Consider the following 19310-nt stretch of genomic DNA (forward strand, 5'->3'; position numbering starts at 1 on the left):
TTTTTTACGCTCAACAGTTTCCTGTGTGTATCAAGAATGGCCGACCACCCAAAGGACATCCAGCCAACTTGACACAACTGTGGGAAGCATTGGAGTCAACATGGGCCAGCATCCCTGTGGAACACCTCGACACCTGGTAGAGTCCATGCCCCGACAAATTGAGGCTGTTCTGAGGGGTGCAAGTCAATATTAGGACGGTGTTCTTAATGTTTTGTACACTCAGTGTATTTCTTTGCTGTCCATTTTGGTATAATATTTGTGAATGTTTGAAGTGTATGCTGTATTAGTTGTGTTTCTGTGGTCTGAAGGATACAGTATACATATCTGTCATGAACATGAAGCTTCTAATGTTGTACTGAATAGTTTCTGAACTGTGTTCATAACAAACGATACAACACATTTTAAGATTGTATAGAAAAATATTTTATTACATTAAAAAAATGACAAGATTCATTACAAAATGTTTGTATTATTCATTGTACCCTTGGCGTTAACAAATATTACATTTATTTTACCAATAAACAGAATCTATTTTTGCATTGATTACCAAACATGTATAAAACACTCTTCAAAATGACTACTTTTTCCTGAATATGTAAGTTTGATTAAATGTTTTCTACAGTATAGCAAAAAGCAAGTAAAGAAGGTTACTACGACGATCGCATAAACACTAAAAAGTATGTTGACCTTTAAACTTGTGAATAAGTACAGAATACTGTATTGTATAGCTTGATCAATGACGCCCATCGACATTTGCTCATTAATATTAGCCAGCAGTTCTATTGCTGTCTGTGAACATCGATAATATATAACCCCAAAGTACTTGTAAACCTAATGTAACTTTTGATAATGGCCCTCGCATTCAAGTTAGCAACTTAGCACAACCTCTTGAGAACTAGTTAGAGGTAATATCTACTTTAACAATTTCATGATGTAAAAAACATAATTATATTTGTCTGAATACTTTATGTAATCATTTAGTATAGTCGTAATCAGTACTATTGGTTGCCTGACGACTGAAACTGAATTCTTCCGCTGTTCTATCGTTCGCTACATACTTCAGTCTGAGACTGAAGTCATTTGTGGTGACATCAAAATGGGGGGTGTTGTACAAAACAAAGTCATCAGCGATTGGATAATCTCTAACCAATCAGAGCATCAAGCCAATTACACATTTTTCTAAATACCGCTTTACCCATGTGTGTTCTGACTGGCCCAACCCATCGGTTTCTGGGACCAATCAGAAAGGTTAGAATGTGTTTTGCATTCTAGAAATCGTCGGGGAGGTACTCAGATCCAGACTCGTTGCGGAGAAGAAACTAACGTCCGGGGGTGTGGCATAGCGTATGGCCGGAACAAGGACTTTGGGTAGCCAGCAAATCCATTGGCTCTTTTACATTTGAACTGGTTTGAAAATACAGGAGAAGTGAAAGGAATATGGTGGAGAGATAAACAGTTTTTTTTTTTTAACTTTAGTGCAGATAAAGGAAGAGGGACAAGGAGAGGAAGCCACTTCAGTCTACCTTGGGAAGACTATGTGATATTTAGGCCAGAAGAGTACAGTGAATGCCCACTAGTCAGCACCATATGGCTTTCATTAATACATTTAAAAAACTCTCAAAAATGGAACGGATAGTTGGATAGTTGGTTAATTGTGTAACAAATGACTTCTCTCATCGCCTCATGTAACCAGAATCCTCCTCCTCTTCCTCTTCCTCCTCTTCCTCAACCTCAGAGGTAGCAGTGTGTGTCTGTGTTGTGACAGGCTCTGGGGCCCAACACTTGGTGTCAGAGGGCAGGAAGGGAGTGGTGGGCTCGGGGGGCTCCCCCAGAGAGAGATGTTCTGGTTCCATCATCTCTCTCTGCCTCTTCATCTCCTCATGCCTACCTAGGGTTACAGACAGCAGGTTAACATCCAGGCAGCTCCCCTCCTCCTCCTCCTCCTCCCCTGGATGTAATCCCTCTACATTCCCTGTGTCTCTCTCTGAGGAGAGACTGAAGCTCAAGTCCTGTCCCCGTGAGGCACACCGAGCTGACTCTGGAAGCTGACTGGTTTGTGAGGGTTTAGACAGTGGATGGTTGTTTGATAGGGACATTGAGAGGCGGTCAGGCCTGTGCAGAGATGTAGGCTGTTGGTCGCTGGTTATGAAGACAGGAACGTGAGGACGGTTGGACTCTGTCTCAGCAGTGGTCTGAGTGTCTGTGGATGTGGCAGTGGGATATGCCGAGAAGTGTGCTTTTGGATAGGGGTGTAGGAACACCTCTGTTCTAGAGGAAGAGGAGGAGGAGGAGGAGGAGAGGGGGTTACGAGAGGTCAGATCGACAGTGATCCCTCGTGTCTTGTATCCTTGTCCTCCCCCACTGCTTCTCTCCCCCTCCGTCTCGCCCTCACCTTCTTCATCACTCGCTCCGTCCTTCCCAGTGCTTCCTGAAGGGGGCGATGGTGGCACTACATGCCCTGAGAGACATCGTTCCTCATCATATGGCACTGGATGTAGGTTCTCCTCCTTGTGTTGTATTGAGCTCTGCAGAGAAGAGACACAGATCATCTGTGAGGTTAGGAGATGTGTAGTCAGACACTTATCACAGAATAAGAATATGTCCACCCGAAATGTCAAAGTTTAACAAATGTAATACGTTGATAAAAACACAGTCTTAAATCAATAGAGCGCTGCACCTCTTTTGACACCATGTGTGAGCCTGTGACTAAAGTCACCTCATCAACACTAAAGCACTGCTGTGGTCGACGCTTCATGATAGAACAGATCAAATCGTGAGCGGTTGGGAAACAACCTAGCTTTCATTAGCAGAGTGTTAGCTTAGACTCCCCCTTCCCTGTATGACATGTTAATTCAGCTGTGGTTTAAATCAGACTCCCCCATCCCCTGTACGACACGTTCATGTTAATTCAGCTGTGGTTTAATGCTGCGTTCAAAACAACTGGGAATTCGGAAAAATACGATGTAAAATCATGTTGGATGACCATTCAATTCTATTTTTCCCAGTCCGAGCTCGGTATTTTCAGAGTTCCCAGTTGTTTTGAATGCAGCATAAATCACTTCCATGGTTTATGTGGTTTAAATCCCTTCCCTGTATGACACATTCATGTTAATTCAGCTATGTGGTTTAAATCCCTTCCCTGTATGACACATTCATGTTAATTCATTACATTTTACATATTTAGCAGACGCTCTTATCCAGAGCGACTTTCATGAGCAATTAGGGTTAAGTGCCTTGCTTAAGGGCACATCGACAGATTTTTCACCTAGTCGGCTCGGGGATTAGAACCAGCGACCTTTCGGTTGCTGGCACAACGCTCTTACCCACTAAGCTACCTGCCGGTTTAAATCCCTTCCCTGTATGACAAATATTACATTTACATAAGTATTCTGACCATTTACTCAGTACTTTGTTGAAGCACCTTTGGCAGCGGTTACATCCTTGAGTCTTCTAAGGGTATGACGCTACAAGCTTGGCACACCTGTATTTGGGGAGTTTCTCCCATTCTTCTCTGCAGATCCTCTCAAGCTCTGTCAGGTTGGATGGGGAGCGTCACTGCACAGCTATTTTCAGGTCTCGCCAGAGATGTTCGATTGGGTTCAAGTCCGGGCCATCCGAGGACATTCAGAGACTTGGCTGTGTGCTTAGGGTCGTTGTCCTGTTGGAAGGTAAACCTTCGCCCCAGTCTGAGGTCCTGAGTGCTCTAGAGCAGGTTCTCTCTGTACTTTGCTCTGTTCATATTTCCCTTGGTCCTGACTAGTCTCCCAGTCCCTGCCGCTAAAAACATCCCCACAGCATGATGCTGCCACCACCATGCTTCACCATAGGGATGGTGCCAGGTTTCCTCCAGGCATGACACTTGGCATTCAGGCCAAAGAGTTCAATCTTGGTTTCATCAGACCAGAGAATCTTGTTTCTCATGGTCTGAGTCCTTTAGGTGCCTTTTGGCAAACTCCAAGCGGGCAGTCATGTGCCCTTTACTGAGGAGTGGCTTCCGTCTGGCCACTCTACCATAAAGGCCTGATTGGTGGAGTGCTGCAGAGATGGGAGAACTTTCCAGAAGGACAACCATCTCCACAGTGGAACTCTGGAGTTCTGTCAAAGTGACCATCGGGTTCTTGGTGACCTCCCTGACCAACGCCCTTCTCCCCAGATTGCTCAGTTTGGCCGGGCGGCCAGCTCTAGGAAGAGTCTTGGTGGTTCCAAACTTCTTCCATTTAAGAATGATGGAGGCCACTGTGTTCTTAGGGACCTTCAATGCTGCAGAAATGTTTTGGTACCGTTCCCCAGATCTGTGCCTTGACACAATCCTGTCTCGGAGCTCTACGGACAATTCCTTCGACCTCAAGGCTTGGTTTTTGCTCTGACATGCACTGTCAACTGTGGGACCTTATATAGACAGGTGTGTGCCTTTCAAAATCATGTCCAATCAATTGAATTTACCACAGGTGAACTCCAATCAAGTTGTAGAAACATCTCAAGGATGATCAATGGAAACAGGATGCACCGGAGCTAAATTTTGAGTCTCATAGCAAAGGGTCTGAATACTTACGTAAATAAGGTATCTGTTGTTTTTTTTTAAGTATCAATTTTTTTTTTGCTTTGTCATTATGGGGTATTGTGTGTAGATTGATGAGGGGAAAAATGTATTTAATCCATTTTAGAATAAGGCTGTAACGTAACAAAATGTGGCACTTTGTACAAAGTATACGATAAACAGACTGAGAGAAAGATGAGGGTTTTTGTTTGAACCAAGCTGATTGCAGGAGGCTGGGGCTGCAGCTGTCTGGTAAACACTGTGCCTTTTCGGTCTATGTGACCACAGCACAACCACATGTATCACAGTGGTGTGTGTGTGTGTGTGTGTGTGTGTGACCTGTTTCCTCTGTCGTACTTTTAAACGTTTTTTTTTTAGGGGGTAGATCAGCTTTAATAGTGCAGATAGATTGTAACTTCCATCAATGTAATTATGTGCATCATTTCCAATCCCCCATATATATTTTTTGTAAATATATCTTTTAAATATATTTTCCTTTATTCTTTCCCCTAACCCTACCAACCCCTCCCCTAATTGGAGTAAACTAATAGCCAACAACACTTAGGCTTCTACTTCCATCTTATACATACTATATACATTTGACAAAAGTTATCTTTTGTTTGTTTTTAATCCCATCCTTCAGCTACCATCAACCCCTCCCATCTACCTCTGAAGCCCATCCAGTTTCAACCTATATATACACAGTACTGGCATTACTGGAACCATGTCGTCCAAAAAGTTATACTTTTGAATCATCTGTCCATAGAACGTTCTTCCAAGAGTGTTGATGATCATCCAGGTGCTTTTTGGCAAACTTGAGTCAACATTTTGGATGAGATGGGTCCCATTATGAATGGCGAAAACCAAACACTGCATTCCACAGTAAGAACATCATACCAAAGGTCAAGCATGGAGGTGGTGGTGTGATGGTTTGGGGATGCTTTGCTGCCTCAGGACCTGGACGACTTGCCTTAATAGAAGGAACCATGAATTCTGCTCTGTATCAGAGAATTCTACTGGAGAATGTCAGACCATCCGTCTGTGAGCTGAAGCTGAAGCGCAGCTGGGTCATGCAGCAAGACAATGATCCAAAACACACAATCAAGTCTATATGAAAATTGCTAAAAAGCAACAAATTGGAAGTTTTGGTATGGCCTAGTCAAAGTCCAGACCTAATCCCAATTGAGATGTTGTGGCAGGACTTGAAACGAGCAGTTCATGCTTGAAAACCCACACGTCACTGAGTTAAAGCAGTTTTGCATGGAAGAGTGGGCCAAAATTCCTCCACAACGACGTGAGAGACTGATCAACAACTACAGGAAGCATTTGGTTGGAGTCATTGCATGTGTGACATAACTCCAGCAGTCCTATTTATGATATAATTGACAAAGATTATACTTTTTTTTTTTGGTGGTGAAAAATAATATATTTTTTATCAATTAGTGTATTTGAGTTTAACCACAATATTTGTTGTATTATTTGTTCTGTCTTTTCTGGTGGATTAAACTGAAATTGCAACCAACTTTCTATAGCTTGTTTTAAAAATAGTGATATTTTGGAGATTATTTCATTTTCAAATAACCGAAAGTGAGAGGTTGTAATCTGAATATGAAATCTGAAGGGAAAAAGGCCATTCTAGAACACGGGGTGAGACATTGTTACTAATCTGCCAGAGAACCAGTTCGGATTTAAATATAACTTTTGTATGACTAAAGCCTTTATTGAGAGGTCTAATGCTTTAATATTTAATAATTTTTGCCCTCCGAATTCATATTCATTATATAAATGAGCCTGTTTAATTTTGTCTGGCATGCCGTTCCAAATAAAATGGAATATTTTTTCCTCAAATAATTTATAAAACAGGTTGCTAGGCGTAGGCAAGACCATAAGCAAATAGGTAAACTGGGACATGACTAAAGAGTTAATCAGGGGGATTTTTCCACAAATAGACAGCTATTTACCTTTCCATGGTAGCAAGATCGTATCTATTTTTGCTATCTTTCTATTAAATTGTATTGTAGTAAGATAATTTATTTCTTTCGGGATATGTATACCGAGTATGTCCACATCACCGTCAGACCATTTTATTGATAAACTACACAGTAATATAAAAGTTGTATTTTTTTAGTGATCCAATACGTAATATAGTACATTTATCATAATTTGGTTGTAATCCAGAGACGTTAGAAAAAGTATCTAGATCCTCTATGAGGCTGTGGAGGGATTCAAGTTGTGGATTTAAAAGAAAACATGAATCATCAGCGTACAATGACACCTATATTTTTAAGCCCTTTCATGTCTAACCCCTTGATTATATTCTTGGATCTGATTTTAATAGCTAACATTTCGATTGGCCATAATAAATAGACAACCTTGTTTTACTCCTCTTTACAGTTTAATACTTTCTGAGAAGTAGCCATTATTTACTATTTTACACCTAGGGTTACTATACATAACTTTAACCCATTTTATAAGAGATTCTCCAAAATTGAAATATTCCAGGCATTTATATATAAATTCCAGTCGTACTTTATCAAAAGCCTTTTCAAAGTCAGCTATGAATACCAGGCCTGGTTTCCCAGATTTTTCATAGTGTTCTATTGTTTCCAGTACTTGTCTTATATGATCTCCAATGTATCGTCCATGTAAAAAACCTGTCTGATTAGGATGAATACTATCCGACAATACCTTTTTAATTCTATGCGATATGCATTTTGCTAGGATTTTTGCATCACAACACTGAAGTGTAAGGGGCCTTCAACTTTTTAAATGGACTGGATCTTTATATTTACCACTTGGGTCCTGTTTCAGTAATAATGAAATCAGACCTTCTTGTTGAGTATCTGATAATCTACCATTTTTATAGGAGTGCTAATAACGGTCCTCTGAGTACATCAAAAAGGTTTGGTATACCTCCACCGGTATGTCATCCAACCCTGGAGTTTTCCCGGACTTAAAGGCTTTAATTGCATCAAGAAGTTCCTCCACATGAGTCTTTCTGTACAGCTGTTAATTTTACATTTTTAATAGAAAACAAATCCATACAATTATATTCGGTTAGTGGAGATGGAGGAGACTAAACGAAAACGTGCTTAAAGTACTTTGCTTCCTCTTTGAAAATATTGTTTGGTGAATCATTGGTGACTCCATCACTTGTAACAAGTTTCAGTAAATTATTTTTAGTAGCATTTCTATGTTGAAGATTAAAAAATAATTGTGCAGGGCTCCACTGTCTGAGCCTCCTGTTGACCTTTTACCAAGCGCTAAAGCTAAGCGCTAAAGCTAAGCGCTAAAGCCAAGCGCTAAAGCCAAGCGCTAAAGCCAAGCGCTAAAGCCAAGCGCTAAAGCCAAGCGCTAAAGCTAAGCGCTAAAGCTAAGCGCTAAAGCTAAGGTTTGTGATGTGACTTTATGCTATGAGTTACCCAACACTCGTCAGACAGTGCTACCTTGTCCCAGACCCCTTCTGATCGAGTATTCCAATCACGTCCTGCCTTCTAGGGAGTTTTTCCCTAGTTTCTGCATTGCTTTCTCTTTGGGGTTTTAGGCTGGGTATCTGTAAAGTACTTTGTGACAACTGCTGATGTAAAAAGGGCTTTATAAAATACATTTGATTGATTGATTGAAACCAGGGCTGGAATAGATCTATCTGTATCAGTCTATAGCTTACCAGTACTTCTGGAAGGGGTTGTCTCAGACAGATGAATCCAGTGTGGACCAGTAGGGCAGCACACAGCCCAAACAACACAAGCAAACACAAAACCACTGAGATCTCTGTGTCTGTGGAGAGAGAGAGACAGTCAGGACGCAAAGACTACTAGCATGGACACATACAGTGGGGAGAACAAGTATTTGATACACTGCCAATTTTGCAGGTTTTCCTACTTACAAAGCATGTAGAGGTCTGTAATTTTTATCATAGGTACACTTGAGAGACGGAATCTAAAACAAAAATCCAGAAAATCACCTTGTATGATTTTTAAGTAATTAATTTGCATTTTATTGCATGACATAAGTATTTGATATATCAGAAAAGCAGAACTTAATATTTGGTACAGAAACCTTTGTTTGCAATTATAGAGATCATACGTTTCCTGTAGGTCTTGACCAGGTTTGCACACACTGCAGCAGGGATTTTAGCCCACTCCTCCATACAGACCTTCTCCAGATCCTTCAGGTTTCGGGGCTGTCGCTGGGAAATATGGACTTTCAGCTCCCTCCAAAGATTTTGTATTGGGTTCAGGTTTGGAGACTGGCTAGGCCACTCCAGGACCTTGAGATGCTTCTTACGGAGCCACTCCTTAGTTGCCCTGGCTGTGTGTTTCGGGTCGTTGTCATGCTGGAAGACCCAGCCACGCCCCATCTTCAATGCTCTTACTGAGGGAAGGAGGTTGTTGGCCAAGACCTTGCGATACATGGCCCCATCCATCCTCCCCTCAATACGGTGCAGTCGTCCTGTCACCTTTGCAGAAAAGCATCCCCAAAGAATGATGTTTCCACCTCCATGCTTCCACGGTTGGGATGGTGTTCTTGGGGTTGTACTCATCCTTCTTCTTCCTCCAAACACGGCGAGTGGAGTTTAGACCAAAAAGCTATATTTTTGTCTCATCAGACCACATGACCTTCTCCCATTCCTCCTCTGGATCATCCAGATGGTCATTGGCAAACTTCAGACGGGCCTGGACTTGCGCTGGCTTGAGCAGGGGGACCTTGCGTGCGCTGCAGGATTTTTAATCCATGACGGTGTAGTGTGTTACTAATGGTTTTCTTTGAGACTGTGGTCCCAGCTCTCTTCAGGTCATTGACCGTGTAGTTCTGGGCTGATCCCTCACCTTCCTCATGATCATTGATGCCCCACGAGGTGAGATCTTGCATGGAGCCCCAGACCGAGGGTGATTGACCGTCATCTTGAACTTCTTCCATTTTCTAATAATTGCGCCAACAGGTGTTGCCTTCTCACCAAGCTGCTTGCCTATTGTCCTGTAGCCCATCCCAGCCTTGTGCAGGTCTACAATTTTATCCCTGATGTCCTTACACAGCTCTCTGGTCTTGGCCATTGTGGAGAGGTTGGAGTCTGTTTGATTGAGTGTGTGGACAGGTGTCTTTTATACAGGTAACGAGTTCAAACAGGTGCAGTTAATACAGGTAATGAGTGGAGAACAGGAGGGCTTCTTAAAGAAAAACTAACAGGTCTGTGAGAGCCGGAATTCTTACTGGTTGGTAGGTGATCAAATACTTATGTCATGCAATAAAATGAAAATTAATTACTTAAAAATCATACAATGTGATTTTCTGGATTTTTGTTTTAGATTCCGTCTCTCACAGTTGAAGTGTACTTATGATAAAAATTACAGACCTCTACATGCTTTATAAGTAGGAAAACCTGCAAAATCGGCAGTGTATCAAATACTTGTTCTCCCCACTGTATTTGCGCGCACACACACACACACACACACAAACACACACACACACACAGTGTACCTGCGGTGTACTTGGCAGCAGTGAAAGCACAGTGTGGTTGGCTGTAGGAAGAGCTCTTTGTGCGAATCTCCTGGTTGTCTAAGATGCTGACGGAGACACAGTACTCTCTGCCTGGAGCCAGGTCCTTTAGAATCACTCCTTTCAGAGACTCCGTCTGCACAGAGAACTGGACACACAACAGTATATTTGTAAACAACAGCTGGTGCACGAAATCTAATATTAAGGAAGTCTCAAGGTTTTGCTCTCCTGAGGTAGAGTATCTCATGATAAGCTGTAGACCACACTATTTACCAAGAGAGTTTTCCTCCATATTTTTCGTAGCTGTCTATTTACCACCACAAACCAATGCTGGCATTAAGATTACACTCAATGAGCTGTATAAGGCCATAACTAAACAGGAAAACGCTCATCCAGAGGCAGCGCTCCTAGTGGCCGGGGACTTTAATGCAGGGAAACTTAAATCCGTTCTACCTAATTTCTACCAGCATGTTAAATGTGCAACCAGAGGAAAACAACTCTAGACCACCTTTACTCCACACACAGAGACGCATACAAAGCTCTCCCTCACCCTCCATTTGGCAAATCTGACCATAATTCTATCCTCCTGATTCCTGCTTATAAGCAAAAACTAAAGCAGGAAGCACCAGTGACTCGTTTAATAAGGAAGTGGTCAGATGACGCAGATGCTAAGCTACAGGACTGTTTTGCTAGCACAGACTGGAATATGTTCCGCGATTCTTCCGATGGCATTGAGGAGTACACCACATCAGTCACTCGCATCATCAATAAGTGCATCGATGACGTCGTCCCTACAGTGACCGTACGTACATACCCCAAACAGAAGCCATGGATTACAGGCAACATCCGCATTGAGCTAAAGGGTAGTGCCCTCAAAGCTCATCACTAAGCTAAGGACCCTGAGACTAAACACCTCCCTCTGCAACTGGATCCTGGACTTTCTGACGGGCTGCCCCCAGGTGGTAAGGGTAGGTAACAACACATCTGCCACGCTGATCCTCAACACGAGGGCCCCTCAGGGGTGCGTGCTCATTCCCCTCCTGTATTCCCTGTTCACTCATGACTGCATGGCCAGGCACGACTCCAACACCATCATTAAGTTTGCCGATGACACAACAGTGGTAGGCCTGATCTCAGACAACGATGAGACAGCCTATAGGGAGGAAGTCAGAGACCTGGCCGTGTGGTGCCAGGATAACAACCTCTCCCTCAATGTGATCAAGACAAAGGAGAAGATTGTGGACTACAGGAAAGAAAAGAGGATTGAGCACACCCCCATTCTCATCGACGGGGCTGTAGTGGAACAGGTTGAGAGCTTCAAGTTCCTTGGTGCCACATCACCAACAAACTATCATGGTCCAAACACACCAAGACAGTCGTGAAGAGGGCACGACAAAGCCTATTCCCCCTCAGGAGACTTCAAAAAGTTATACAGCTGCACCATCGAGAGCATCCTGACTGGTTGCATCACTGCCTGGTATGGCAATTGCTCGGCCTCCGACCGCAAGGCACTACAGAGGGTAGTGCGTACGGCCCAGTACATCACTGGGGCCAAGCTTCCTGCCATCCAGGACCTCTATACCAGGCGGTGTCAGAGGAAGGCCTTAAAAATTGTCAAAGACTCCAGCCACCCTAGTCATAGACTGTTCTCTCTGCTACCGCATGGCAAGCGGTACCGGAGCGCCAAGTCTAGGTCCAAAAGGCTTCTTAACACCTTCTACCCCCAAGCCATAAGACTCCTTAACAGCTAATCATGGCTACCCGGACTATTTGCATTGCTTTATTTTTTACTTATCTATTTTTGTACCTCTTTTTTAATTCTTAAAACTGCATTGTTGGTTAAGGGCTTGTAAGTAAGCATTTCACCTGTTGTATTCGGCGCATGTGGCAAATATATATATTTTTTAAAACAATCAAACCATGCATCATGCTTGAACACACTGAAGAGATATTTAGCACTGAAATAAGAACATGTCATGCAATAATAAGCATATCTGATGATGCAGTGTGCGATATACTGTGTGTGAATGTGTCACTCAATTTCAAATGGACCCATATAGCCCCAACCCCTAGGCATGTTTTAGATTTTCAAAAGGTTTGGCTCTTCCTGTCCTCACCGTAGCTCCAAGCCTGGTGCTGCTACTGATGTTGAATTTGTAGTGGAATCTGTCGTAGAGATCCCGCAGGCCGTCCACAGGAGGCCTCAGGCCCACACACAGAGTGCTGCCACAGGCCCTCACACTCACCACGGGTGGATCCAGGTGGGCTACAGGACACACAGAGGGACAAACAGCACTCAGTGGTTGCTTTGCAACCAAGCTGTTTTAAAGTCTATCCAAAGGGGAGAATTTTTTTTTTTTTTAATGGAGAACGTATGGAGAACGTAGGAGAACGTGTGGAGTACATATGGAGAATGTGTAGGCCTACTAGTGGTTCTATTTGACAAGCACTGCTAGTGCTCCTGAACACAACTCCAAAGTATTTTAACGTTAACCTTACAAACTCCATCCCCGGTCCCTCCTTCCCCCACAACCCTGATAAGCACTGGCCTGCTCTCCTTTGGCTTGACTGAGGAAATGCTGACACTCACTGTCGGTGATGGGTTTAAAGCCTTTTTGGTAGGCCGGGAGTGAGACTTGGTTCCCCAACACAGTGAACACCTGGTTGTAGTAGATGTGATTGCGGCTAGAGAATGCTTTAGTCAGATTACACTCCAGAGGGGACTCGACATGCTCACAACCAGCCACCACCTCCCAAGGCTCTCCAACCATTCTGTACAGGGGGAACAAAACACAGGGATAAAAGAGAGAGAGAGAGAGAGAGAGAGAGAGAGAGAGAGAGAGAGAGAGAGAGAGAGAGAGAGAGAGAGAGAGAGAGAGAGAGAGAGAGGTTCAAGACCAACAGAAGTTTATTGAGTTAACTTTGACTTATTTGTTTGCTTGTTGGACGAACATTACACAGTAGTAAGTACGGTGTGTGTATCATTGAGCTAATATGCAAGAAGACACACCCAGTCATGTTCTGACAAGTCTATCTCCATCTAGGTCTATAATATGTTGTGATTACAGTACTCAATCTCCCAAAGAACAAATGCAGGGAAGACAGATTGGGATGACAGAATGACACACCTGCATCATACACACATACCCGTCAGAGCAAACCTTGACCAGGTAGTACACACCCCCGGGGGACTCCGGGCCTGGATCCCATTTCAGAAGGTGGACAAAATGGCTGGAGGAGAGTGTCACATTCACTGGAGCAGGCAGATCACACATAGCTGAGAAAGAAGGAGGAGAGATTTTATTTAGGGTGTCTAGAAAACACAAAACAGGTAGTTTGGGTCCTGGATGCTGATTGGCTGAAAACCTGTGGTATATCAGACCGTATACAACGACATACTATGACACAAAATCACTTGTTTACTGTTCTAATTACGTTGGTAACCAGTTTATAATAGCAGTTAGGCATCTCGGGGGTTTGGATATATGGCCAATATGCCACGGATAAGGGCTGTATCCAGGCACTCCGCTTCGTGCATTAGAACAGCCCTTAGCCGTGGTATATTGGCCATAGACCACACCCCCTCAGGCCTTATTGTTTAAATAGACCACACCCACTCAGGCCTTATTGCTTAAATATACCACACCCACTCAGGCCGTTTTGCTTAAATAGACCACACCCACTCAGGCCTTATTTCTTAAATAGACCACACCCACTCAGGCCGTTTTGCTTAAATAGACCACACCCACTCAGGCCTTATTGCTTAAATATACCACACCCACTCAGGCCTTACTGTTTAAATATACCACACCCACTCAGGCCTTATTGCTTAAATAGACCACACCCACTCAGGCCGTTTTGCTTAAATAGACCACACCCACTCAGGCCTTACTGCTTAAATAGACCACACCCACTCAGGCCTTATTGCTTAAATAGACCACACCCACGCAGGCCTTATTGTTTAAATAGACCACACCCACTCAGGCCTTATTGCTTAAATATACCACACCCACTCAGGCCGTTTTGCTTAAATAGACCACACCCACTCAGGCCTTATTGCTTAAATATACCACACCCACTCAGGCCTTACTGTTTAAATATACCACACCCACTCAGGCCTTATTGCTTAAATAGACCACACCCACTCAGGCCGTTTTGCTTAAATAGACCACACCCACTCAGGCCTTACTGCTTAAATAGACCACACCCACTCAGGCCTTATTGCTTAAATAGACCACACCCACGCAGGCCTTATTGTTTAAATAGACCACACCCACTCAGGCCTTATTGCTTAAATATACCACACCCACTCAGGCCGTTTTGCTTAAATAGACCACACCCCCTCAGGCCTTATTGTTTAAATAGACCACACCCACTCAGGCCTTATTGCTTAAATAGACCACACCCCCTCAAACCTTATTGCTTAAATAGACCACACCCACTCAGGCCTTATTGATTAAATAGACCACACCCCTTCCGGCCGTTTTGCTTAAATAGACCACACCCCCTCAGGCCTTATTGTTTAAATAGACCACACCCACTCAGGCCTTATTGCTTAAATAGACCACACCCCCTCAGGCCTTATTGCTTAAATAGACCACACCCCCTCAGGCCTTATTGTTTAAATAGACCACACCCACTCAGGCCTTATTGCTTAAATAGACCACACCCCCTCAGGCCTTATTGCTTAAATAGACCACACCCACTCAGGCCTTATTGCTTAAATATACCACACCCACTCAGGCCGTTTTGCTTAAATAGACCACACCCACTCAGGCCGTTTTGCTTAAATAGACCACACCCCCTCAGGCCTTATTGCTTAAATAGACCACACCCCCTCAGGCCTTATTGTTTAAATAGACCACACCCACTCAGGCCTTATTGCTTAAATAGACCACACCCCCTCAGGCCTTATTGCTTAAATAGACCACACCCACTCAGGCCTTATTGATTAAATAGACCACACCCCTTCCGGCCGTTTTGCTTAAATAGACCACACCCCCTCAGGCCTTATTGTTTAAATAGACCACACCCACTCAGGCCTTATTGCTTAAATAGACCACACCCCCTCAGGCCTTATTGCTTAAATAGACCACACCCCCTCAGGCCTTATTGTTTAAATAGACCACACCCACTCAGGCCTTATTGCTTAAATAGACCACACCCCCTCAGGCCTTATTGCTTAAATAGACCACACCCACTCAGGCCTTATTGCTTAAATATACCACACCCACTCAGGCCTTATTGCTTAAATAGACCACACCCCCTCAGGCCTTATTGTTTAAATAGACCACACCCACTCAGGCCTTATTGCTTAAATAGACCACACCCCCTCAGGCCTTATTGCTTAAATAGACCACACCCACTCAGGCCTTATTGCTTAAATATACCACACCCACTCAGGCCGTTTTGCTTAAATAGACCACACCCACTCAGGCCGTTTTGCTTAAATAGACCACACCCACTCAGGCCTTACTGCTTAAATAGACCACACCCACTCAGACCTTATTGCTTAAATAGACCACACCCACTCAGGCCTTATTGATTAAATAGACCACACCCCTTCCGGCCTTATTGCTTAAATATACCACACCCCCTCAGGCCTTATTATAGGGTGAACGCACCAATTTGTGAGTCGCTCTGGCTAAGAGCGTCTGCTAAATGACGTTAATGTGCCCTTGAGCAAGGCACTTAACCCTAATTGCTCCTGTAAGTCGCTCTGGTTAAGAGCGTCTGCTAAATGACTAAAATGTAAAATGTAAAATGTTATTGCTTAAATAGACCACACCCACTCAGGCCTTATTGCTTAAATATACCACACCCACTCAGGCCGTTTTGCTTAAATAGACCACACCCACTCAGGCCGTTTTGCTTAAATAGACCACACCCACTCAGGCCTTACTGCTTAAATAGACCACACCCACTCAGACCTTATTGCTTAAATAGACCACACCCACTCAGGCCTTATTGCTTAAATAGACCACACCCACTCAGGCCTTATTGCTTAAATATACCACACCCACTCAGGCCTTACTGCTTAAATAGACCACGCCCACTCAGGCCTTATTGATTAAATATACCACACCCACTCAGGCCTTATTGCTTAAATATACCACACCCACTCAGGCCTTTTTGCTTAAATAGACCACACCCATTCAGGCCGTTTTGCTTAAATATACCACACCCATTCAGGCCTTTTTGCTTAAATAGACCACACCCACTCAGGCCTTATTGCTTAAATAGACCACACCCACTCAGGCCTTATTTCTTAAATAGACCACACCCACTCAGGCCTTACTGCTTAAATAGACCACACCCACTCAGGCCTTATTGCTTAAATAGACCACACCCACTCAGGCCTTATTGCTTAAATAGACCACACCCACGCAGGCCTTATTGCTTAAATAGACCACACCCACTCAGGCCTTATTGCTTAAATAGACCACACCCACGCAGGCCTTATTGCTTAAATAGACCACACCCACTCAGGCCTTATTTCTTAAATAGACCACACCCACTCAGGCCTTAGTGTTTAAATATACCACACCCACTCAGGCCTTATTGCTTAAATAGACCACACCCACTCAGGCCGTTTTGCTTAAATAGACCACACCCACTCAGGCGTTATTGCTTAAATAGACCACACCCACTCAGGCCTTATTTCTTAAATAGACCACACCCACTCAGGCCTTACTGCTTAAATAGACCACACCCACTCAGGCCTTATTGCTTAAATAGACCACACCCACGCAGGCCTTATTGCTTAAATAGACCACACCCACTCAGGCCTTACTGCTTAAATAGACCACACCCACTCAGGCCTTATTGCTTAAATAGACCACACCCACGCAGGCCTTATTGCTTAAATAGACCACACCCACTCAGGCCTTAATGCTTAAATAGACCACACCCACGCAGGCCTTATTGCTTAAATAGACCACACCCACTCAGGCCTTATTGCTTAAATAGACCACACCCACTCAGGCCGTTTTGCTTAAATAGACCACACCCACTCAGGCGTTATTGCTTAAATAGACCACACCCACTCAGGCCTTATTTCTTAAATAGACCACACCCACTCAGGCCTTACTGCTTAAATAGACCACACCCACTCAGGCCTTACTGCTTAAATAGACCACACCCACTCAGGCCTTACTGCTCAAAGTAACTTAAAGTATAAGCCACACCCACACCATATTGTTGCTGGGGTACGGCCAACCATTCAAACACAGGAAAGCTGCTTTTTAACATACTTAAATTAGCATCTTTAGGAATAAAAAATATTTCACTCATATTGTAATTCATTATAGGTCATTATTTCAAAAGAAATCCCACTGGACAGTTACTTTAAGTATTACCCCTCAGAAATACAGTAATGATGACTACAATCATGAAGCCATAACGTTCCCGTGGAACATATACCATACAAGAGGCAGAGGGAGGACAAGCTATGCAAAATGTCTCACCTGAATGTGCCTGTAGTAACCAGGCAACCAGCCATATCACTGGAGTCATGACACCATTGCCACAACACTCAGTGGTCATGACTCTTCCATCCTCCACCTTGACTCCACTGTGCAGCAGCTTTCACGTCCATCCTCTTCTAGCTGAAAGGACAGGATAGGCTGCATGGGTCTCTTTGGGTGTGGCGTTTGTTCACTTGGTTCAAAGGATCCGACGATTGAGTTGTGCATGTGCTGTTAAACAGTGTTCATACTTATGCGATTGAGGGGGGACTGGGATTCATAATTTGAGGAGCACTTTCTTTCACACAACTCAAACCAACATTGTGCTGGAATTGTGGAAAGATGAAGGGAAAAACGGCCTAATTTGGCAAGCTACATTAGGCTATTGCAACCTGGGATGGTGTCAGAGAATGTGTTACTTTTCCTTATAATTATTTTTTACAGAAATGTGCTGCTTTGTGATAATGGAAACGGAAACCTCTATAGCTAGGTGGCATAACTAGTTGATATCACTAATTCTCGTTTCAGGTGGCCAATTAGCAGTGGTGGAAAAAGTACCCAATTGTCATACTTAGATACCTTAATAGAACATGACTTAAGTTTACATTTACATTTACATTTTTAGTCATTTAGCAGACGCTCTTATCCAGAGCGACTTATATGCTATAATATGCTATAGTTAGTGAATACATATTTTATATATTTTTATTTTTTTATACTGGCCCCCCGTGGGAATCGAACCCACAACCCTGGCGTTGCAAACGCCATGCTCTATCAACTGCGCTACATCCCTCAAGTAAAAGTGAAAGTGACCCAGTAAAATACTACTGGAGTAAAAGTCTAAATGTATTTGGTTTTAAATATACTTCAGTATCAAAAGTAAATGTAAATTGCAAAAATATACTTAAGTATCAAAAGTTAAAAAGTATAAATCATTTCAAATTGCTTATATTAAGCAAACCAGACCGCACAGTGTTGTTTTTTTATTCATTGACGGATAGCCAGGGGAACACTCCCAACACTCGCACATAACTTACAAACGAATCCTTTGTGTTTAGTGAGTCCGCCGGATCAAAAACAAGTGTGCAACAGAGATAGTTAGAACAAAACATGATAACCGCTAGCAACACAAGTTAGCTGACTGTACCCCTAATACCATGACTCCGTTAGCTTCTCGCTAACAAAGCCAAGGCCAAACAGTAGCTATCCTTTGATAACGCCAGGCATAATGCAATAACAATAAAACATAGCTACCGATATTAGATGTTCACATTTTCTGCCTGGTTGGCAACAGAAAGTTAAAAACAAGAAGAGTCAGTCCTCCGCCACAATTGAAGATGCTTCCCGCAACTGCTGCCAGCTTGTAGTAATGCCAAAGGTTTTTTGCCGCGTTAAAAACAAATGGGAACTCGGACATCTCCGACTTCCGAGCGTTCAAACGAAATGGGAAATCGGAAAAAAAAAAAAAAAAAAAAAACTAGCTCCGACTGGGAAAAATCGTTTTGAACAGTCATCCAACTCGGGAACTCCGGCCTCTTTCGAGAGATCTGTCTTTCCCACCTGAAGATCACTGACGTCGTGATTTGACCTAGTATTTTCCCCAGTTCCCAGTTGTTGTCAACGCCGCATAACAGCGCGCTACTGGAAATGACGTCGGTGTGTAGAGCAACCAACCACAGATTTCTATACGAACGGATTGGCTTTACCTAGAGGACATTGTTTCAGATTAAGCATTTCGTTTTTTTAGAGAGCAGAGTACTTTAATATGACATAATGGTCTCGCGGTATCAAGGAATTTCCCACAGAATAAC

General features: G+C 43.3%; 1 protein-coding gene across 1 annotated transcript; it reads right to left on the reverse strand.

Annotated features, from left to right (window-relative positions):
• Positions 1-399: 399 nt before the first annotated feature.
• Positions 400-18867, reverse strand: LOC311144061 (uncharacterized protein). Its single transcript, XM_084180003.1, has 8 exons — positions 18754-18867; positions 17500-17640; positions 13181-13310; positions 12624-12805; positions 12151-12299; positions 10016-10181; positions 8205-8314; positions 400-2525 (listed from the first exon to the last, which is right to left on the reverse strand). The coding sequence occupies exons 2-8, from the start codon at positions 17576-17578 to the stop codon at positions 1674-1676; spliced, it is 1668 nt and encodes a 555-aa protein (XP_084036129.1). The 5' UTR covers positions 17579-17640; positions 18754-18867; the 3' UTR covers positions 400-1673.
• Positions 18868-19310: the final 443 nt, after the last annotated feature.

This window comes from Coregonus lavaretus (assembly GCF_964263955.1).
Source record: "Coregonus lavaretus genome assembly, chromosome: 16".
In the NCBI taxonomy this organism is placed as follows: Eukaryota; Metazoa; Chordata; class Actinopteri; order Salmoniformes; family Salmonidae; genus Coregonus; species Coregonus lavaretus.